The sequence below is a fragment of the Zootoca vivipara genome, chromosome 15 (genome assembly GCF_963506605.1).
Source record: "Zootoca vivipara chromosome 15, rZooViv1.1, whole genome shotgun sequence".
NCBI classification, from domain to species: domain Eukaryota; kingdom Metazoa; phylum Chordata; class Lepidosauria; order Squamata; family Lacertidae; genus Zootoca; species Zootoca vivipara.
The window spans coordinates 23543548-23567332 of NC_083290.1; the positions used below are offsets into that span (position 1 = coordinate 23543548).

Genomic DNA, 23785 nt, shown 5'->3' on the forward strand with positions numbered 1-23785 from the left:
TACAGGCAGGGTGTAGGGGAGAAAAATGTTTGTAAAACGCACCCATTTTGGTTCTGCCCTAGTTAACAGGGAAATATCTAGAGCTAACTTGGCTTGTCAGCTATTCAAAGAAACATATTGTATGTGGACTTGGAAAAAAAGTTGTTGCCTGTTAGGATGCCACTAATGAGAATGTACACCTCAGTATGTACCCAGGGATTTATTTATTTAAGAAATGGATTTCTTTGAAGTCCAGTGCTATTCTTAGTTGTGCCAAAATGTAACACAAAACATATGCATAGAACAATATGTACATTTCAGTCAGATCTGGTTTTATATTAAATGGACATGTAGTAAGTAACGTGAGAAGAAACATTAACATAATTCATCATAGTAAAATGAGAAAAAAAGTCTCTTGATGCTAACACAGAGAAGGCACTTAGTCATCTGAATTGGCAGTGTTTAAAAGCAATGTTAATTGTAATGGAATTCAGCTCCAAATTTATTGGAATGATTAATTCTCTATATATTCTGAGGCAATTGTGAATCATGTATTTTCAAGTAATTTCTTTTGAAAAGAAAGAAATTCTTTTTTTGTTTAGCACTTCTGTTTGTACCCTTTGCTCCCGAGAACCATAAAATAGTAGGTTATAGCAGTAGCTTCAAAAACATGTAAGAACAGCCAGCTTGCAGATGATACCACTTTAATTTAGAGTAGCTATATTTCATGAAATCAAGACAGAACTGAAGGAATATCAGCATATTTGAAGCAGCAAAGTTAAAGTCAGTAAATCAGAATCATTAGAGATATATTTGATAAGTAACTTAAAATAATATGTCAAGTATCATATAAAGAGTTACTATATGTTAGGGATAAATATATATTCTGATGGGACAAAAATATTTAGTTTAGTTTAGTTTAGTTTAGTTTAGTTTCTACTATTCCATGCTCCCAAACTTGTGAGTGGGAACTACAATGGTTTATCACCACTCCCATGTACTTGGAAATTCATAATCAACTCTACAACTTGGCTTAAATTTAAAATCGATTAAGAACTAGATGGGCCATCATTGGAAGATGAGCCATTGGCCTGATCCCGCAGGCTTTTCTTAGGTTCTTATGTTTGTAACTTCTTGTTTATTGGCAAGATTGGGAAATGTGAATACGTCAAAATGAATGTGGAATGAGGAGATCAGCAAATAGGTAGCCATTTTGGTGAACTTCTGTTTTCAATTCTATTCCATCAACTATGAGGGACGCTTCACATGCTACACGATTTTCTGCGCAAAAAAAATGTATTCTCCTGCAGAGTGAAGCCACAGTTAATAATGGAGCTTAGCATATTGGACCCAGAAGGGGAAGACAATGGCATACAAAATGGCCTACACACAGGTTACACTCCTGTTCCTACACAGAAGTGCTTTCCATATTAGAAATGTTCCACAATGTCTAGCATTCACATTGAAATACCCAAGCCATATTTCTTTATGCCCGTATCCAGATTATCCACAGTCTTATTCCAAGCTTCACCACTACATTTTCATAGGAGACATCACTCACTGAAAAAGTCAGTCTTATTTAGGATTTTCGTTACATTTGAGAACCCATCAGATTGTTCGCTCGGTACCCAGCACTTGTGAATCATGCTTGAAAAAAAAATGTTAGAATGGACAGCTGGCGAAGGCTTACCTCAGAGTGTTCAGCGTGTCGGAGGTTCCATAAGAACTCAAGCATTGCCATAAAAATCGCTACGATTAAACCACATATCAGAACCACAAAGATTCCACCTATATTCTCCATTCCTAGGCCTAAAAAGCAAAACAAAGAAAAAATAGGAAGAACAACAATATTAATATGCAGGTATTTTTTCCCCCAGCTTGAAATCACAGGAACTCAGTTCCGGCACCTCTCAGGTGGCCGCCATTGTCATTCTAAGAGAATGAGGGAGGTGTTCATGGTGAATACTGGCATCTCACTTTCTAGAAAAATAGCACTGTTAATATGGTAGGCAAACTTTTAAGGAACTATTTTTTATTGTTATTCATTGGGGTGAATGGGCTGATCTAGCCCTTGGCTGGTTGGGAACAGGCATCACCGCTCCAACATAAGCTTACTATTCAGGTTTTACTGTCCAAAAAAAGTGACTCAGATGTTGCCGGAGAGCAAGAATCTGTCTTGGCACTTTTTGTCTGAATTTGAGCTAGGAGAGACCTAGCTGCACAGGGCAAACTGAGCTGATGAAAGCTCTATCAACAGGTGGATTTAGGGCAGTGCGAGTGGTGTGGTCTCACCGGGCACACAACCAAGGGTACTTTCTCAAAGCCCGGTAAGTGCTTGCCTGGCTTTGGCAAGGAGGTGTGGAGGCTCTGACAGGGTCCTAAAGTCCTACCCCCTCCTCAAAGCTGGACAAATACTTACTGGTCTCTTGGAAGGAGGTAGGAGGGCCCTAGGACCCTGCCAGGACCTCACACCTCCTTCTCAAAGCCTGGCTGGGGGCTGCTGGGAGGGCTTCAGGTGGCCTTGCACGGGGTGGCATATTATCAAATTCTGCCCCTGCTATTGATTTGAACAAGGGAAAAGCCATGCCCTCCATTCAGAGATGCTTACAGAAACCTGTGCCAAGTGAGCATGCCTTTGACCTAACCTGAAGCTTCAAACATGTGAAACACACAGTGCTAATACAAGAACACCTTAGTTATGAGTATCAAATGGTGCAGTAAGACTGGCGAAGAGTTGGAATACCTCCTTCACCATCACTGTGATTTAATGGTTGTGGAAAGAGAATGTTAGTTACAGTATACTCCCTTGCATATAAAGGGCTGTGTCCATCGTGCCCTTGCGCTAGCAGATGGGCGAGTTTGAATATTGTGCAACCGAAGACTCCAATGCAACAATTGTACTAGTGGAAACTCATTGCAGAAGAGATTTAGTTATTTCTTTCTTATTTCATAAAATGTATACAGAAAATGTTGTGCAACAAAAGTTACCAGTAACCTGCTTATGCATTCTGCTGGCACAGAACATTTTGCCAGGGGGCAAGTATACCACTAAATGACTATAACTTAGTGCTAGATTGGAATCAACCAAGGTTTGCACAAAAACCTTGAAACTACTAAGTCAACACATCAAATCAGGAAACAGAAAGATAGCCATAGGGTGTTGGGGGCCCAGCTTCAGCAAGCAACAATAGGATGAATTTATCTTGTGATCCACCCTAAGATCTTTTGATGAAGGTAAAAGGTAAAGGGACCCCTGACCATTAGGTCCAGTCGGCGCTCATCTCACGTTATTGGCCAAGGGAGCCGGCGTACAGCTTCCAGGTCATGTGGCCAGCATGACTAAGCCACTTCTGGTGAACCAGAGCAGCGCACGGAAACACCGTTTACCTTCCTACTGGAGTGGTACCTATTTGTCTATCTGCACTTTGAGGTGCTTTCGAACTCCTAGGTTGGCAGGAGCAGGGACCAAGCAACGGGAGCTCACCCTGTCGCGGGGATTCGAACCGCCGACCTTCTGATCGGCAAGCCCCAGGCTCTGTGGTTTAACCCACAGCTCCACCCGCGTCCCTCTTTTGATGAAGGGCAGTATATAAATAATAATAATAATAATAATAATAATAATAATTACTGATGGACAGATGGTTAAAAGTACGTGTTCCTTTAAATCATCTGACAAATAATTTTCCACTACAGGTATACTTGAGTAGCTGATGGAATATAGATAATATAAGCTATAAGAACAGTCAGATAAATTGTTCTGTACATATACCTTGCCTGGGTCAATGCATTAGACATTTAACAAACAGAAGCATGTAAATTAAAGAATAGGAAGATGACAATGGAATTACAGTATAACATTTGGTAGAAGTAACATCAGAGCATAGCATGTATTTTGATCTGTGACTATAGTGTACAACTATGGTTATTTTTTAAAAGTAGGATAGAGAAGATCTCATTTGAGATTTCCACTTCATTCTTAGCTGTAAATAATGATGGAGGAGTCCTTTCCAGGGCTGCTTTTATTTGAAACAAGAACACAGAACATTGGAAGGGAAATGAATGTAGAGGAAAGATCAACTTGACATATGCTATAGATTAGAGACACGGCCCACAAGTGATCAGGTTTCCTCTGTTTCTTTCGAGTGCTCTGCCTTCTATCTTTTATTGTTACCTTCAACCTTCATGCAGCTCCTTCAAATGCCATCATTCCACATACCTGTTGTTCCTCAAGGGAGTGAAAAGAAGGAATTTGAGAGTTTTAAGGCCTACTGTTACTCATTGGTCCTATCAAATTCTACAGGGCCAACCCAATAGATACCATTCTAGGATCCATTTAAACTTTCAAAATTCTGATCTCCCTTTTCTGTCAATTCGTAAGGAAGACAAGGCACCTGTCTCTCATCCACTCCTGTTTGAATAACACTAATCAGCAGGTCATGGTCTGCTGGACTTAAGATAAAAATGGTCATAGCTGAGCTGTAAGTCTTGGTGAAGATCTAAGCAGGAATGGGGGTATCTGTTAAGTTTTGGTGTCACTAGGGTTCTCATTTTTCCACTCTTAAGTTTACTTCTTCATTTTTCCACATTACTTTACAGATTATTATTTTTTAAGGAAGAGTCCTCGTGGAAATTTAGTGGAAATTTCTCCTAAACTGCCCATTTTTTATATGTAGTTCTGCCTAATTGGCACATTTTTTGCAATAATGTATTTTGTATGTTATTTTCCCATGGGCTCTTTTTCCTAGAAAAAGAGGTGCCATAACTTGTTGAGCTTTTTCAGGGGGAGCACCCAGCTAAAGTTGTTGAGATTTTTAAAGGGGGGAAACCCCACCGCCACCAGACAATTCCTGTGCATATGAATAAGCTGGAGAAGTCCATTGCAAAATTCAGAGACATATGAATGACAAAGGATGGCTGTGTTTCAGCTCACACATTATTTCAGAAAGTGCAGATTAGGTAGGTTCCTCTTTAAATGGGAACAGAAAGAAACATCTCCCCAATCCCTGGATCTGAGCAACACCTCTCTCTCTGCTACTGCTGCTTGTTACTTGGGTCTCCGATGGACTTAACTGTTGATTGAATTGATGACCACGAACCATTTGTTGGCTTGTGCCAAGATTATTGTGTACAACTATTAATCAGCTAGGACACCTATAAAATCTTCCTCTCCCCTCTGGAACAGTAAATCAAAGCATGAGAATTGATGATTTATTGACTTAATCTCCGCACAGCTTTTAGACATAAAGCCTCGCTGCCACCCCTTATAAATCATTGGCATGCTTTGTTTTATTTTCTAAAGTATAGGGTCATTCCTCTCCATTGTTCTCCACCATCCTTTCAGCAGCACCTCTGGGATGTTCCTGCCGCTCAATAAATCACACCTGTGTAAGCAGATGTGGTTCCAATAGAGTGGTGTAAGAAAGTAAGACGAGTGTTGTTGGACCAGTCAATCTAGCCCAACATTCTGTTCCAACAATGGCTGACCAACAAGCAGGGCATGAGCACAACAGAACTCTAATACATAAATATGCACACACACACACACGTTGGTAGAGCGTGAGGCTCTTAATCTCAGGGTAGTGGGTTCGAGCCCCATGTTGGACAAAAAATTCCTGCATTTCAGGGGGGGTTGAACTCGATAACTCTCATGATCTCTTCTAACTCTGTGGTTCCAAGTGTTAAGAATTTTTGTCCCTGGAAGCAAAAGACTTGACTTCCTGTTCCTCCCATTGTGTACTGTAACAACTGCAAGCATTCTGATTGTGCCAGAACCTCTTTAATCCATGCCAAAGATCCATGATCTGCAGTACAATCACAGCTATGCCTGCTCCTAGTCTCCCTTGTTTGCACTGGAATCAGCCCACCTGCTGCTTTTTTCCCTGGCTGGGATTTGTCAAAGCCCGCTTTCTTCCTCTGCACTCCTGACTGAGTGACAGGTCTCTCTATCCCCCCTTTTCCGCTTCCCTCCATGTCGGCAGCAACCATTTCATAATTTATCAGTTTATTTTTGTCCCTTTGAAGCTCAGTTATATTTTTGAGATGCCAAGATAACGCAATTAGTGTTCTGTCTCCGGGTGTCTGACGCTGGCCAGCCAGGCTCTGGGAAGTGCTTCCGTAATGCAATCCTGTCTCTGCAAAAATGGTCTGGAATCTATGCTATGAACGGCTAGAAATGGTTTAGAGTGAGACATGAAAAGCAAAATCATGTCAGTGTTCAATATGAAATAATATATTCTAATACTTTGACAAAAGAATCAAGGAGATTCTTGTAGATCCCCCCTCCCCACATCTTCAAAGATTTCAAACTTTTTGGGGGGAGCGGGGAGGGGGGGAGAATTAGGGAGAAAATACAACCTATTTTAAAACTGTTTCTCAACCCCCCCCCCCAAATTTTATCACCTCTGTGTTCAAGATCAGATTGTGCAGGTCACACAGCTTTCAGATGTCTGCTTTTTTCCCTTGCCCTGTATGGATATGTACCCACAAGAAGATGATTTGGCAGATGATGGGCGTGTATTGTTGCCCCGATTGTGTTTGTCCATCATGCTTGATTTTCCTGCTTTCCCTTTCCTCTCCCCAGTCCCCAGTCTTGCAAGGGTCAAAAAGACCCTTCCTATAGCCAGGAAACCTTTTATTATCCAATGAAAAGAAAACCGGTTCTGCTTGCTGCTGAACAACAACAACAACTAGCAATTGCTTTGGGCTGGCAACAGCTCCCAGTTGGGCGACGTTGGCCTATAGTCATGTATTTTACGGTGATTTGCATAACATTTCCGGAAGGTCTCGCCCTTGAGCTCCAGCGTTTTATTATTACTCTGTCGCTTGCCCTCCCACTTCTAACCATTTTTAGCTTGGACCATTAGCCAACAACCTCTTCTGATGAAGTCCCATTGTGGTTGTTTTTAAAGGACTCAGGATTTGGACAGCATCCCCAGAGTGATCTATTTTCTGATGCCGATGCAGTGGACATTCATTAGAAACCCGTTTGCCCTCTGCTTGCCTCCAATATTTGTCATTTGGCTCTCTTCCGCTCTCTTTGCCCCGGGCAAAAATACACAGCGTGAGAGCCACAGCAGCCAGCGCCTCGGCTTTCTCCTCTCATTATTAAAGAAAGATATCTCAAACCAGGAGGACTCTAAAATCCTTGAGCTGGAAAGGTGGCACAGCCCTGGAGCCTGCAGTCGCTCTCATCGGTAATAACGACCCCACCCCTGTACATCTTCATTAAGGAACACAGACTGGAGGGAGGAAGAGAGACAGCTGTAAGTTTTACCTTTGGCTCGATGGTCCTCCTCTTTGGGGCACTGCCCTCCCGCCCACCACTTCCGTTTCAAGATTTCCAAGCGGTTGTTCTCCTGCAGCTGGAGAATGGCCAGGTCAAACTCATCACGGAAAAGAGAACCTGCAAAGCCAAGAAGGCCCTTTTCAAAGGGGAGCAGATAATGTGTCTGCTTCTTTTGAGTTTCTTTTAAAAATGCATAATTTACTTGCAGAGCTGAAATTTGCAAGGCTATCCCTAAACTTTACATTGGTTTCAGTCTTAAAAAAACCCCCAAGCAAACACTTCAGAAAACCTGGACTGTGGAGATTCAGTTGCAACTCTATTCGTAGCTTGCAACAGAAGATTGGGTAGCATTAAGAAATACCCACATGGAAGCAGGCCCCAAACTCTGTGAATGCAATCTCTGAAAACATCATTATACGAAGAGCAGTGCTTCTGCTTCTATATGTTTCTGTCTCGTTGAGAATCCTACTTATGTTCAATGATGAAAACTACTAACCACTCATATTATAGAGAGGGACGGGTATTTACTCATTACCATACTGCTGTGTGCTTTGTGTTCCCATTCCCGCTTCCTCCTTAGGAAAGCAGGGAATAGGTAGACATGTACTGTTTTCCCATAATAACCACAAGAAACATGATTTCTTATCTCTTAGAAGCCCAAAGAGAATTCTGCAGTGAGCAAGGACATCACGTCCCCCGACTTAGCACTGTGGATTACTGTATCCAATTCAATTGAAAACTCTCTTTAGGGCTGTTAATTCCCATGTAGGAGTGGGCTCCTGTACATTCACCAACTTGTCAAGCACTAACAACAGGATTTACTAGACATGATCGCAGCAAGACGTGCTTTGGGTTTGTTAAAATATAGGTTGCTGCTGTGCAAATATGAAATTGGGATGATGGGGAGAGATGAAGGGAAATTTAGTGTGATGAAGAGTGGGCCAAAGGGGAATTGGTGAACCGCACCTCAACTCAAGTTGTTTCCCCTCCCTCTGGCAACTTCTCCCAGCTGTTTCCCTCCTGGCTTAAGAAGGTGCCTTTTACCACATCAAACACATTGTTCCGTTTAGCTTGCTATTTTCTACACCAGCATCCATCCCCAAACTCGGCCCTCCAGATGTTTTGGTACTAAAGCTCCCATCATCCCTAGCTAACAGGACCAGTGGTCAGGGATGATGGGAATTGTAGTCCCAAAACATCTGGAGGGCCAAGTTTGTGGATGCCTATTCTACACTGACTGGCAGCAGCTTTCCAGAGCTTTAGAAATGGGTCATCTTCCTCATCCCTCGTGGGGCATGCTAGAGATTGAACCTGCGACCTTCAGCTTGCAAAACTAGCACCCTTCCCCAAGGAAGAAAGTCCCACATGGAGAAAACTGGCTGGAGGAAAGGGGTTTTTTTTTGGGGGGGAGGGCAATCAGGTAAATGGGCCAGTATCCCTTCCTGCCCACTCCTTTTCCCCATGGAATTGCCGTGCTTTAACCCTCCTGCTTTATTTGTTCAGTGGCAACCCACATTCCAACACCTGGATTATGCAGTTGTCATATCTAGTTAAGGTGCTCAGCAGGCCCAGCTTCTTCCGCCGCAGAGCTGTGACAGTGCTGAAGTCGTGCGATGCAGCTGTCAGAAAAAGGATGCTGGTGCTCTTTCGGTGCTGCAGCAAGGTGAAGACAGATCTGCTAACTTCCTTCTTGACACAAAGCTCTCGAAGGAACAAGACTTCCTCCAGAGCAGGAAGTGGAACTTTGCTCACCTCATGGCAAAAGCATCTCGTCTATACCCATTCCAAAACAGCCTCTTGGGTTCATCCTCATGCTTTTATCAAAACAGAGCTTTTCAGTTTATGTGTTCCTTTAGAGCAGTGGTCCTCAACCTTGGGCCTCCAGATGTTTTTGGCCTACAACTCCCATGATCCCTAGCTAGCAGGAACAGTGGTCAGGGATGATGGGAATTGTAGTCTCAAAACATCTGGAGGCCCAAGGTTGAGGACCACTGCTTTAGAGCACATCCCCACCCACCCCGCAAAGAATCCTGGGAATGGTAGTTTGTTAAGGGTTGTAGCTCTGCGAAGGGGCAAACTACAGTTCCCAGCATTCTTTTTTGGGGGCGGGCGGGGCGGGTAGCAATGTGCTTTCAATGTGTGGTGTGAATGTGCCCAATGACAAGAGAACCTGCTCATCGTCGGGTGTAGCAACCCCCCACTTCTGTTACTGCGTCCCTCCCAATTCCATTCAGGTTTCTCTCTGCTAAATCAGATTGCTACCACCTCCATTACTGTCCATGGCTCAGATAAAAAGAAATCCCAGGATAAAACTGATCTGCTCTGCAGCATGGGGAAATTCTCAATAGGATCAATACCTGGGAGTGTCAGCTGATCTTCAGCATACCACACACACATGATGCGTAACAGAATACAGTTAGGGCAATTTAATACAGAAGGAGAGGTTAAGTTTAAGGTTCACCAAACTGTTGAATTAACATTGCTTTGGGGACACGAGTCTTAATGTGCAACACTGGCAACCAGGGTTGGAAGAGGAATCTGCTTTAAAAAGATTTAAAAAGGCCATTCTGTTCAAGATTTGCCTGCACCGAACTGCCTCTTGCATCAAACATCTACTTATATTTAAGGTTGGTTTTTTTAAATAAAAAAAGCCTAGCTATATGCAATATTATTTGCCATATATATGCGCATAATACCTGTAAAAGAGCATATTTTATAAGTAGCAATATATACCCATTTTATACTGTTATCTGCATTGCCGTATGCATATTTTTAGCTGCAGGTTACTTTAGGAAACCTGGAGTATGTATTCACATAATATGCAAATTATGTCTATAATAATACTCATAATATATACAAGAATTAATCCATCATTTTAGCAGAACTGGTGTGTGTGTGTGTGTGTGTGTGTGTGTGTGTGTGTGTGTGGAACCCCACACTCTGACTTCTTATAAAGATCAAGGTGTGAGACAGGAATTAGAGACAGAAAAATCTGAAGATAAGCTCGACGAAGATTTTCAGAGGATTCCATTCCTACTGGAAACCAATAGGCATAGCTGCCAAGTTATCCCTTTTTTTAAGGGAAATTCCCTTATGCTGAATAGGCTTCCTCGTGAGAAAAGGGAAAACTTGGCAGCTATGCCAATAGGATCCCTCCGGTGTGATATCTTTGTACTACTCTGTGCTGTTGTACAAGTTCCATACATTTCATTGAATATGAACTGGAAATGTTTGGGTAGATTGTGACCCATTAAACTTAAATTGTTGAAGCTCACAGTCAGAAAATTAGGAATGGGAAAAGAATCAAGAGCAGCTCTACCTGTCTTTGAAGCTATAGGTGGCCCTTGGATCTTGTATTTTTAACTGCTTTAAAGCATCTTTTCATCTCTGCCCTTGCTGCTTGCTATTTTCAATCCTGCTTCCTACTAATCAATTTGGGAAAACAGAGAACAGCTGCTTAAAAGATAAGCAAGCAGGTAGCATTATGGAGAGCCCAATAGGACCTCATGTATCATCTGCAGGTCTTCCAAATGACCTCTAGTGAAGATTTTCCTTCTCCCTCCAGCCTGAATCTAGTCTGAGCAAAGCGTAAACTAAGTGTAAATAATGTAAGCAGAGTCAATGGAATATTTCTAAACCTTTCATCTAGGTTGCCACCCAGATGTATGCATTCATCAGGCAATGGTCTATTTGAAGCCCATTGACATACAGGAGGGCAGCAAAAATTATCTGGCTTCTTGTTCCAAAGCTCTTTCAGCCTATTCATGTCCTGATCCTCCACAGACAGCCCAAAATAGCTAGAATTTTGCTTCACTGCCTACCGACTGGCATGCCAATCCCGTAGCCCTTGGTGTCCAGAAGGCCCCCGACCTGCGTGAGGTTGCAATTGCGCTGGCGGTAATACTCGTTCATGGTGGACTCCAGGAGGAAGGCATAGTTGGAGTTGAGCACCCGCGCGATCCCTTCCTCTGTGCTCTTGACAAAGACACTCGGCTGCTTGGAGTACATGTAATTCCACATCCGCTGGTATGTCTGGTACCGAGAATTCTGAAAAAAAACAAAGAAAGAAAAGCCACGATTCAATGGGAATCCTGCTCCGGAATCAACATATTGGCCTGCAATGAGCAGAATATCCGAATATCCCATTCATCAAAGGGGAAGGCGGGTTCCCTCTCCTAAAACTCACTATCAACTCCAGCTTGGCCTCAGTTATGTATTTCATGTACATATTCAAAGCAGTGTGCAACTGATTGCAAACCAGAAGTCATTAAAACAGGGGTCAGCAAACTTTTTCATCAGGGGGCCAGTCCACTGTCCCTCAGACCTTGTGGGGGGGGGGGGGTGGACTATATTTTGAAAAATATATATGAATGAATTCCTATGCCCCACAAATAACCCAGAGATGCATTTTAAATAAAAGAACACATTCTACTCATGTAAAAACACGAGGCAGGCCCCACAAATAACCCAGAGATGCATTTTAAATAAAAGCACTGCATATATGCACAGTGTGGTCTACTGTTCAGAATGTTGGGTGAGGAATTGAAGGCCCTGGTTCAGATCCTTGCTCAGCTGCGGAGGTGACCGTGTGACTCAGAGGAAGAACAGGATAAACATGCCATAAATAGCCCCCTTGCTAATTTTATTAAATCTGAGTCACTGGGAAGATGATTGACACTTGTTCTTTAATATAACAGAACTTACTGACATTTCTATGGGCCCATTGGAAGGTCTTAAACTCACCTGGGAGAAGGACCTACAACTGGAAATAGATGATTGTAAGTGGAATGCAATATGGATGGGCGCCTAATCCCTTTAAATCAGCCTCAGTTTATATAAGGAAATGTTCCATAAAAATTCTGCACGTGGGCCACCGTACTCCGGTGCAGCTTTCTCATTTGGCATCAAACACCCTAAAGGGTTGTTCGTGTGGGTGAGGTAGCAGGGAGACATTTTTCCACTTATGGTGAGACTGCTCTCTGGCATCCAAATTTGGGTCTGGTGTTTTTGAAGAAATGTAAGAAATTCAATTCTATTTTATTTACGGTCACAGACCAGCTCACATACAGAATCAAAAATCATAAAACTCAATGGTGTAGCATTAAAATTTACACGGCAGGGACTGTACACATGTATATATTACAGCAATGTAAGAAATAAATAAACACTCCATTCAAGCCTTCCCATAAGTTGCTCTTTTGAACTTGTGGGATGATCAAACAGCATTTTTTTCAGTCTAAGGAACTTCTTATATGGACGCCGGCTGCAGTGAAAATTTGTTTGGCTCAGAAATGGACAATGCTACAGGATGTAAACCTCTCCTTGTGGTTTAAGAATATGTGGGCTCCTGCTACTGCAGAGAAAACAACTCACAAATGGTGTGTTTCTATCGGTAAGGAAGATCTGGAACATTTCTGGGTTTTTTTTTGGTGGGATTTAATTACATACATGTCAAATCCAGACATACTGTATAAAACTCTCTTCCTCCACCCAGTCACAAAATCTGGCTTTCATGGTGTGTTTTGCTGCTTTTATTTTTCTGCATCATCTCCTCTCTATTTAGTTGGGAAATGCAAACTCCTGACTGTTCCTTCGTTTTGTAACTTCGATTATGTCTTTTGTTTGTTTGTCTGTATTTCTATTTTACATTAATAATAAAACTACTGTGCAATTCCCTGTAACTCTGCCTTCTCCTGGGAGGACTGTACTTAATGTTTTATTTTCTGAGTGTTTGAGTCAGCTTTTCGTAAGACAGCGCAGGGGTTATAAAGAGCACTGAAGGCTTGTTACACTGAAGAACCTGTGCATGTGATGCAGATTAGGGTAAAAGATTCTGTAGCAGCAACTAGATGGGGATCTGCGGTACCACAGGGATTTAGCTCTGATGGATAAAAGGCTCATGCCTTCCTCACTAGCAACACAGCAAAAGCTTACCTGGAAAAAAGTCATGCTGGAACCTCCGTGGATTGTGCCGTACTCTATAGCCGTCTGGTCTGCAAGGTCGTCTACTGATTCTATGGGCACATCCATGCGCTGCACGGTGAGGAAGGCTGCCAGGTTGGCTGTGTAGGAAGAGATGATGATCAAAGTGAAGGCCCACCTGCAGGGACAAGAAAAAGGAGGCAAAAGACAAATGGACACCTCCACACTTTGTCTATATCCAAAAGGTACTTCCCCTTTCTCCTGAGGGAGAAACAGCATTTTGAATGTGTTATAAACATGCAACACCAGATGGTGCCAGAGAACAAAAAAAAATCTAAGCCATTTTCCATAGTGTCTTTTCCCCCTTTTGTTATAATGATTTAATTTCTGACTTATTTATAGTGTGTGTTTCTTCCCTGTTTGTGAATCCATCCCTGGTTTTGAAAGATGCTGAACATTCACAGTTCCTGCAGAAGGATTCTGTGGAAAGCTCTACTGTGCCATGCTCAAGTAAATCAAAAGAATGTTGGTTTGAAGGAGAAGAAGCCAGATTCTGCTCAGTTGTAGGAATAATGAGAGGTGCACACAACCTGGAATTGATGGAGGCCACCAAGAGATAGCAGCAAAGCGTCTTGCTCACCTTCAAGACTGACAACTATTCCACAATTTTTTTCCCCCAGGGCTGGAGCTTTACAAGCTCCACAAACGCTTCATAAGCTCCACAAACTTTGGAGTGGAGTTTGAGGATGTACTGGGGGCTGCAGGGGAAAGGAGAGAAGGATGAAGTTGCATTGCACAAGTGGAACTTGTTGTCTAGGTAGAAGGGGAGCGTTGGATGCAACCCTCAGTCTTTAAGGTCCCGCAAGACTCTCTGCCATTTTCGCTGCAGGAGATTAACACAAACCCTCTATAAATGGTTGCTTCCAATTTTAGTTCTTGGAGGAACCACTATATTCCCTCCTACTCATCCCTCCATCAGTTTTCTTTCTATGGGACAGATGATGTAACAACAAGTCAAGGTGGGATTGGCCCTTTTGTGCTTATAATCAGGACCGCAAATATTCTGTATCTAAAAACACAAATGTTACAATAAGGAAATTCATATTCTGAAATCACAATCATGCAGAAAAAAGTTTATTTTTTATCTAAAAATTCTGCAGAGTGAGCTTGCACAGGTGGAGCTGGTGGTTTTCCTCCCTATCTTGCTACCCCCATGTCCATGAAAACTGGATTTGGGGGGCAGAAGTTCATGATTTGTGCTCGCACAGTTGGCTTTTGAGGACCAAACTATTTTTCTGTTTCCAATAATTATGTTTTGGTTTGTTTTTTAATCAAGGGGGCAGATCTTGAATGAAGGCATTTGGAAAATATGGAGACAATGTAGTTGAAAGGAAGGGAACGGAGGATGAAAGTGCATGGAGGCAGAAAGTACTATGGTCAGCAGAGTGGAGAGATTGGGCATACTAGTCAAAAAACCAAGCACTATTCAGAACTGAAAATATCCATCTCTTTCTCAAAACAACTCCTTTGTTTCTGAGTCATCGTGCCTAATGCATTTTCGAGATTCAGAGTGCAGCCCAGAGGACTAGATGGATAAAACATGTTTCCTACTAGTATAGTCAACTTCTGGATGGGGTAATACATATAGTCTTGTTTATAGTTTTGGAAATGGATGATGCTACTTGAAAGGCAAAAAGCTTGAAGGATTCTGGAAGAGGGATTGACTTATCCACAGGGAAACCTAATATGCAAGACATCTCCAAATGCAGCTGTCACACGAAGATACGGATTGGTTACTGTGAGAACAGGATACTGGACCACATGGGCCCTTGGCCTGATCCAACTGGGCTCACCTTATGTTCTTATTCAGAGCATCGTGACCTGTACATTACCCATCTTCTATACTGCCACAAGTTACAAAAAGAGTTTGTGGGAAACCATCCAAGTTGGTGAAGCTACAGCAAACGATTACAGCACAAAAGATTACCTCTGTGATTTCTTACCAGACTCCACTGACGCAGCGCGTGGACAGAGCCCGAGGAGCGATGGTCGATCCTTGTTGCATGAACCCACCGACAGGGAACCACAGGCTGTTGCCAAGAGAGTACTGATTAACGAGCAGGTTGCATCTCCCTTGGGAGCAGGGGTGGGGGCTGTACCACTCGTAGGGCGTCAATCTACGGCATCGAAACATAACACATCCAATTACACTGGAGTGCAAACACTGGGGAGGAAGCAATCATCAACTGCCTAACTCTCCTAGAGGGAGGATTTCTCCGTTATTTTACTGGCAATTGGTACCAGGGGGGTCTTGCAATGCAAGGCAACTGATGGGGCTTAAGTGCGCTTTATAAGATTACAATCAGCTTGAAACCAAGAAAGGGCACACAACAGGCAGCTTGTGCATTGCTTGTGCCTTCGTCGCCGCTTCACTCACTTCCCCCAGGTTTAGTTGTTCCATGCTCAAAATGGGAATTTGCCTACTCCCGATTCCAGTCCCGGTTCCAGGTTTTGGATGACTCTCAGATATGATGCTAACAGTGGGGTCCCTTCTCTGAACACACCCACATCATCTTTCTCGCTAATGTTGCCAGTGCCCATTTGTTTTAATCTGTCTCCCGGCTAAAACCTCACCGCCTAACAGAAGTGGAGGATGTGATGTGCAGAGGCTAACTCAGAGTGAACAGGCGCAACAGCAAGGAGGAGAAGTAGGCTCCAGAGACTGGCAGAAGCACTGCTTCTGAGTCATGTGCTCAATGCTACGGACCTCTGATGCTGGCCCTGCTCTCCCCAATTCAGTTCTTTGGAATTAGAAGCTGCAACTGGGAGCATCTTCCTTGGACTGGCCTTGCCCACCCAAGCTGGCCACTGGATGCTCCTGGAAAGGGCTCTCCTTTCTTAGCAGCAAGGCTGTCCTGGCTCTGGTGCATTCCTGTTTCCTTTGGCTTTGCTTTTTGCTCTGCTTTGTTCTTGGCTCCAACTACTGACCTACTCAATCTTCTGAATCCTGCTTATTCCCACAGCTCTGATTCCCTCTCTCCTCTCTGAGCTTCTGGCTCATGATTCCTCTCAGATGGCGGCCTACAACCCAGCGCTGACAGCACCAGACATTAAATTTGGGGAAAGTCCCTTGAAACAGCACACATGTGAACACCTGTTACAATAAGTATCCATTTTCTGTGTGTGTGTGTGTGTGTGTGTGTGTGTGTGTGTGTGTGTGTGTGTGTGTACAGGGTGGCACCCTGCTCACAGGCTGTTTCCCTAACCATGCACATTTTGTGTGTTTGGAAGGTCTGAGAAGACCTCTGTGCATACAACTGGAGGGGCAGAGGACCTGAGAAAAACAGGACACCTGTAGGTCAGGTGTGTGACCATGCAGGCATGTGGCAGAGCGAGGTGTGTGTGTGGAAATCTATTGATTTCAGTTTCTCTCAGTTTTCCACAGTCTTAAGACCAGTTCTTCAGATTTCCACAACTTTTTTGCAATTTACTTTTAAAAAATCTCATGAAAATTCATCAGTATTTTAGTGTCAACTTTTGCAAAGCAATTTCACCTAACATTTCCTTTATATATCATTTTCACTAATGTAAGCAATTTTATGCACCCTCAGTTATCCCCCCCCCCATCCATGCACTGCTTGACTGGGGAACTGCATTGCAAAATTCAAAGAACTGCATTGCAAAAATTCAGAGGAGTGTGACTTCTGAAGGCCGGCTGACATAATGCCAGTGATCTGATTCATGCTCGTGATAAGTGTTTCATAAGTCTATGTAAATATGTGTGGAGCCAGGATGTGTGTGGATGAGAAATAGGAGCATGATATCTCTTGTGGAAGCTGTGCAAAGGGCTCAGTCTGGTGTTTGTTTGTTTTTTTAGTTACCAGGGTCCAGGGCCGTCTTAACCATATCTGGCGCCCTGGTGCCAAGATCCCTCTAGCGCCCCTCATGAGAGCAGGGAGCTGAGAGGCGCGGAGGAGGCAGCCCCAGGCTCGCACTCCCTGTGCACCTCCGGAGAGCAGCCTGAAGCAGCTCAAAAACTGAGAGGCGTGGAGGAGGCGACCCCAGGCTCCCGCTCCCCGCGCGAAGCTCCAGAGGCGCGCGGGGAGCAGGAGCCTGGGGTCACCATGCCGCACCTCTCAGCAGTTCAGACCGCCCCAGGCCAGCGCTCCCCACGCGCCTCTGGAGAGCGGCCTGAAGCTCCTCAACAGCTGAGACAGAGGCGGCCCCAGGCGTGCGCTCCACACACGCCTCCGGAGATCTGCCTGAAGCCACTCAACAGCAGAGCCGCGCGGAGGCAGACACCAGCGTTCGGCGCCCCTTCCATGCCCCTGATGGCCAGGCACCCTGGCGCCTTGCGCCACCCAGCCCGGGCCTAGGGACGGCCCTGCCTGGGTCAGCGAGGAAGGGGCACTTTTACTTAGCTTTTTAAAAGTAAAACCTCCAAGCATTTGATTTTTTAATTATTATTATTATTTTTAAAAATGTTTTAATCCAATAGTTGCTTGCAGGGTATAACAGCTACAAGACAGAAATGCTCCTCCCCAGCAAACACTTGCAAGATCCCCTCACACTTGCAAAGGAATGCTTGTGCACGGAGGTATCGCCTCCATTTTTAGGTGGATGAGGAAGGCTTTTTAAAACAGTTTAGGCCAGCAACATTATTCTGTCATGTCCTTGCTGTTGATAGAAGCAGCCTCTCAAGAAGCAAGTGTCAAATTTGCGACTCTTAGGGTGTTTCAAGACTATCTTTGAGGGGGATTCAATCACGTTACGGCAAATTCTGCTTGCAAGCTGATCTGGAGCTCTTGCACAACAAACCTGCTTCCCTGTCCCCCCCCCCCAAAAAAAAGAAGACTGAACTTTTGGGAAAGTGATGGGAAAATGCAATGCAAAGTATGGGATAACATACCGGTACGTGTTGACACCCTGTAATCTAATCTCCCTGCAAACAGATCAGGATGCAAACTCAGTAAGCCAGTTGTCTGGAAGCACCCCTTGAGACTTGAGCTTGAAAATAGCTCCAGGACTGGCAGAGATTGTTTAAAAGCATGGGATTTTATGTGGCTTCTTCCCCTCTGCCTGCCCCTCTGCGACTCAAAGAAAATGGCTTTTTATTGCTAGAGGATATTTCATTTGGTGTTGAAAGAGAAGTCCTCTCTTTTATGTGTATGGAGAGAGAGAGAGAGAGAGAATACAACAACAACAACCCATCACCCTGTTTGTGACAAACACACTGACCCAGGTGTCACAGCTTTCTGCTAGAAACACCTGATCCACCTGACATTAGCTGGGTGTTATCTGAAGCTCCTGTCTCCTCTCCAACACAAATCAGTACTGACACCTTTGGAAAATGCATCAAGAGAAGCCGTATCTCAGTGTAGACAGGGCCTGGCTGTGTTATCAAACAGTTTTAAACGCTGCACGGTGCTGAAAACCATTACAAGCTCATGAATTTGACAAGTTCAGCTGCACCAAGGGACCCCCAAGGGACAGCACGCTTCCATTTTCATAACAGTATTGCAGCTTTTGTAGTGTTATTACGGCACCTGCAAACGGCGTTGGAATCTCTGGTGCCTGCTTCAGACACCGAAGGGATGTGGTTAGAATGTTTGAGAACTCTGCTTGCTAGACTAGAAAGAGCCACAAAAATGGTCAGACAACAGAAAGTTTTGCTTTATTCATCTGTGGCAGATGATAATGGAAGTTGGGGGGTGGGGAACTGTGCCAAGGTGTGCAAATTCAACACCTTATCAGCATGACCAACGGGCAAGGATGGTGAGAGGCACTGAGAAGCGGGTGGGTGTCACAGCTTCTCTGTTCCTTTTGTAGGTGAAACCCTGATACCCTTTTGGGTGTACAACAACATCGAAAGAAAATGACTGAAGAATTTTTTTGGTGCGAAGAGCCTTGAAGGAACTTGGAGCTGTGATCTGCAGATCAGAAGCTTTGGATTTAATCCACTTAGCATCTTGGTATTAAACACACGTGTGTGTGTGTGTGTGTGTGTGTGTGTGTGTGTGTGTGTGTTTTATTTAAAGAAATCCCACTGATTTCAAGTGTGGATGTTATTTCCTGAAGACTGAAATTCTGAGCACACTTATCAAGGAAGTAAGTCCCACTGAAGTCCTTTTAACTTCATTTCCAAGTAAACATGGATGGGATGAGGCTCTAAGTATGCTTACCACTAGTATGGTAAAGGTAAAGGTAAAGGTAACCCTTACCATTAGGTCCAGTCGTAACCGACTCTGGGGTTGCGCGCTCATCTTGCATTATTGGCTGAGGGAGCCGGCGTATAGCTTCCAGGTCATGTGGCCAGCATGACAAAGCCGCTTCTGGCAAACCAGAGCAGCACACAGAAACGCCGTTTACCTTCCCACTGTAGCGGTTCCTATTTATCTACTTGCATTTTGACGTGTTTTTGAACTTCTAGGTTGGCAGGAGCTGGGACCAAGCAACGGGAGCTCACCCCGTCACAGGGATTCGAACCGCCGACCTTCTGATCAGCAAGCCCTAGGCTCAGTGGTTTAACCACAGCTCCACCTGGGTCCCATCACTAATCCAGTTTAAATTCTAAAACAAGTGGATCCCCCCCCCCCAGCATTCAGTCTGTCTTAGTTAGTTTGAGGTTAAGGTTGTATTTGCTGTTTTCAGAAATAAATCCAGAAATCAATACTTAAATGAACAGATGCTTCCTTAAATAGCCAATCATATGAATAGACAAAGAGCCTGGCTGGCTGGTTCAGGCAAAAGGACCACCTAGTCCAGCATCTCATTCTCACAGTGGCCAACCAGAGGCTTTTGAGCACAACCACCCCCTCTCCACTTGTGATTCGCAGCATTCTGCAAGCCTCAGATTATTTACTCTGGTGTAGAGCACATCCTATGCATATTTACTTGGGAGTGAGTCCCACTGAATCGAGTGAGATTTATGTAACCCCTAATTGTGGGTGGCTCAGCTGGTTAGAGCATGGCACTGATAACGCCAAGGTCACAAGTTCATTCCCCATATGGGACAGCTCCATATCCCTGCACTGCACGGGGTTGGACTAGATGATCCTCAGGGTCATCTACAATTCTATGGTTCTGTGATTCTATGAAATCTTCTTAGTATGGTAGTTCTAATCCAATGGTCGCCAATGGGTCTATTGCAGTGTGAATTGGTTGGCTATGAAGGCCTGATCCTGTGATAAAAAAATTCCTTCAGTAGCACCTTAAAGACCAACTAAGTTTATATTTTGGTATGAGCTTTCGTGTGCATGCACACTTCTTCAGATCAGAAGTGTGCATGCACACGAAAGCTCATACCAAAATATAAACTTAGTTGGTCTTTAAGGTGCTACTGAAGGAATTATTTTATTTTGCTTCGACTCAGACCAACACGGCTACCTACCTGTAACTGATCCTGTGATGTGATACATATAGAGGGGTCTGACTCACCCTGCCCCTCTTGCAGCTGGATCCTCTTAAGGTCCAGGACTGGGCTGTTAAAACCCCTCCAGACTTATAGCTTTCAAATGATTTGCTGAAATTCATGTTTTGCATCTTTTTTTTACATGTCCCACAGGTGACCACCTCTCCCCCCACCCCCTCGTGCAGGTAAACACAGAGTTTCTCAATCTTTGTTTTGTTGATTCAAGCAAACTCTAGGTGAAGAGAGCAATCAGGAGGGAGGCTTCTTTTGTTTGCACAGTAATTTTTTTTACAGCAGATGTGTAATTTATTTCACTGTGATGTTGCTGCAAACCCAAATGTTTACTTACTCTACAACTCCTTCCTCTAAACCCACGCCCCAATAAATGTGTGTTCTTCCTTCCATTTCTGCCGGTTTTTCACAGCGAGCACTTAAAACATCCAGTTTTTAAAAAACACCTGCCATGGCTTTCATATCCAAACAGTGCCATGTGCTGTCTGTTTGCACTTTGTGGATGTTAATCTCCGAATTTCCCCTCTTGAGGTTACAAGGCTCCTTCCATATGGGCAGCACCAAACCAGCCCAAATGCAAACCAATCCTCTGGATCTATCTTCTGCTGCTGTCTGTCCTGTTGCTAGTTCTCCCAGTGTGTGCAATAAGGCACACACAGGACAATGCATTAGAGCTGGAAAACGCCCCCGCCCCCCGCCACTGTATATTTTGGTATTTCACCCATTGTAAGAGGGGACCACTAGAACCCCTGTGGTCCACAGATGTCCTTTAATTTACAAAGCAGGTGTGTGTATCCAGGGACTCAACAGTTAAGGCGTAACTAATCTGTGCTCAGTATTAGTTACAGGTAGGTAGCCGTGTTGGTCTGACACAGTCAAAACAAAATAAAAAAATCCTTCCAGTAGCACCTTAGAGACCAACTAAGTTTGTCATAGGTATGAGCTTTCGTGTGCATGCACACTTCTTCAGAAGAAGTGTCTGAAGAAATGTGCATGCACACGAAAGCTCACGCCTATGACAAACTTAGTTGGTCTCTAAGGTGCTAAAGGTAAAGGTAAAGGGACCCCTGACCATTAGATCCAGTCGTGACCGACTCTGGGGTTGCACGCTCATCTCGCATTATTGGCCGAGGGAGCCGGCGTATAGCTTCCAGGTCATGTGGCCAGCATGACAAAGCCGCTTCTGGCAAACCAGAGCAGCACACGGAAACGCCATTTACCTTCCCGCTGTAGCGGTTCCTATTTATCTACTTGCATTTTGACATGCTTTTGAACTGCTAGGTTGGCAGGAGCTGGGACCAAGCAACGGGAGCTCACCCCGTCACAGGGATTCGAACCGCCGACCTTCTGATCAGCAAGCCCTAGGCTCAGTGGTTTAACCCACAGCGCCACCTGGGTCCCTTGTTTCATCCACCCCAAACCAGCCAGAGAGGCACCAAGTTGAATCACAGCCTCCACTGTTGACAGCAGTGACTATGATAGCCCAGGGCAGGATGCTGACTAGCAAGGTGCTGTACCCATCATTGGCTCTCTCCTCTTCCACCTGTATAATTTTATGAACTTGTGCGGCCAATTCCTTTACTAACTACAGTACTGCAGAATTGTCTCTCCCTCCAGCGATTGATAATCAATTGCACGTTACGAGTTTTCCATGCCATTCCCATAAAATGACAGTAGGTGGCACTGTGAGGATGGGGAAAAAAGGAGACGTTAAGAAAAGTTAACAGTACCGGGCCACTAAAAAGAGGACGCAGCTCACGGCGAGGTAGGCGAGTAACATGAAGAGCCAGACACCGGGAGAAAATGGATCCAGGAAAGAGAAATAGCCAGGCTTGCGCCCCTAAGGTAGAGGAGAAAGAAAGAAAAGGTTAACAGAGAGGCATATTTCCAAACAAACTTCTGTTCTACAAAGTAACAGAGCAAACGCAACATGGAGAAGACTTGCAAGTGGTGGTGGGGATAGAGATGGCAGCAGGCAGAGGACATTGTAGGGTCCTAGAAGCAAATGGCAGCTGCAGCTCCCGTCCTAACAGCCCCAAAGAAAAGGTTTGGGGGCTTTTTCGTCTAGAGAAAAGGTGAGCAAGAGGTCACATCCTAGAGGTGTGTATGATTATGCACGGCACGGAGAAAGCGGACACAGAAAAGATTTTCTCCCTCATAACACTAGAACTCGTGGGCATCCAATGAAGCTGCCTGTTGGAAGATTCAGGGCAGGCGAAAAAAAGAATTTCTTCATGCAAAGCGTAGCTGAACTATGGAACTCATTTCCGACGGAGGCAGCGATGGCCACCAACTTAGCAGGCTTTGAAAGAGGATTGGACAAATTCACGGAGGAAAAGGCTATCGATGGCCTCTAGCTTTTGATGGCTATGCTCTGCCTCCGCAGTTGGGGGCAGCAATCCTTCTGGATACCAGTTGCTGGAAAGCACAGGAGGGGAGAAGTCTCTCGTGCTCGAGTTTCTCATAGGCATCTGGCTGGCCACTGTAAGATCAGGATGCATAGAATCATAGAATCATAGAATCATGGAGTTAGAAGAGATCACAAGGGCCATCCAGTCCAACCCCCTGCCAAGCAGGAAACACCACCAAAGCAGTCCTGACATATGCCTGTCAAAGACCTCCAAAGAAGGAGACTCCACCACACTCCTTGGCAGCAAATTCCACTGCCGAACAGCTCTTACTGTCAGGACTAGATGCTGGACTAGATGGGCCATTGGCATGATCCAGGAGGCTCTTCTCTCATCTCTCTCTCTCTCTCTCTCTCTCTCTCTCTCTCTCTCTCTCTCTCTCTCTCTCTCTCATACCCATTTCAGAGTAACCTTTATAATAAAGCTGTGGGGAAATCCAGGCTTCACCTGCTCCTTATTTTGCATCCACTCGTGAACCCAGTCCCCATCCGTCTTCACTCACCCTCTTGGTCCTGCATCCCTCCTTATTTGCTTTTCTGCATTCCTGGTATTCTTCTTTATTGAAGCTGAGCTTCAAATTCTGCTGGCAAACATAGCCAGTTCTTGAAAGAGCAGAGAAAGAGGCAGTTGCCAAGGACAAGGGCTTCCTAGCCCAGGCACCAGCTCCCTCTTCTGGAACCAATAAAATGGCCTGATGGAAGCAAGTGCCAGTGAGGGACAAGGTGTAAAAGCTAGAATCTCTACTGCTTCCAGAATCCCATTCTGCAC

General features: G+C 44.4%; 1 protein-coding gene across 1 annotated transcript in view; it reads right to left on the minus strand.

Moving 5' to 3' along the window:
- Nucleotides 1–23785, minus strand: part of GRIK4 (glutamate ionotropic receptor kainate type subunit 4) — a 444259-nt gene that overhangs the window by 8354 nt on the left and 412120 nt on the right. The window contains exons 14-19 of the mRNA XM_035139827.2: nucleotides 22340–22449; nucleotides 15190–15363; nucleotides 13199–13364; nucleotides 11086–11311; nucleotides 7253–7381; nucleotides 1670–1788 (exon numbers count right to left, since the gene is read on the minus strand). Coding sequence (XP_034995718.1) covers nucleotides 1670–1788; nucleotides 7253–7381; nucleotides 11086–11311; nucleotides 13199–13364; nucleotides 15190–15363; nucleotides 22340–22449 — 924 coding nt within the window. The remainder of the gene's footprint in view (nucleotides 1–1669; nucleotides 1789–7252; nucleotides 7382–11085; nucleotides 11312–13198; nucleotides 13365–15189; nucleotides 15364–22339; nucleotides 22450–23785) is intronic.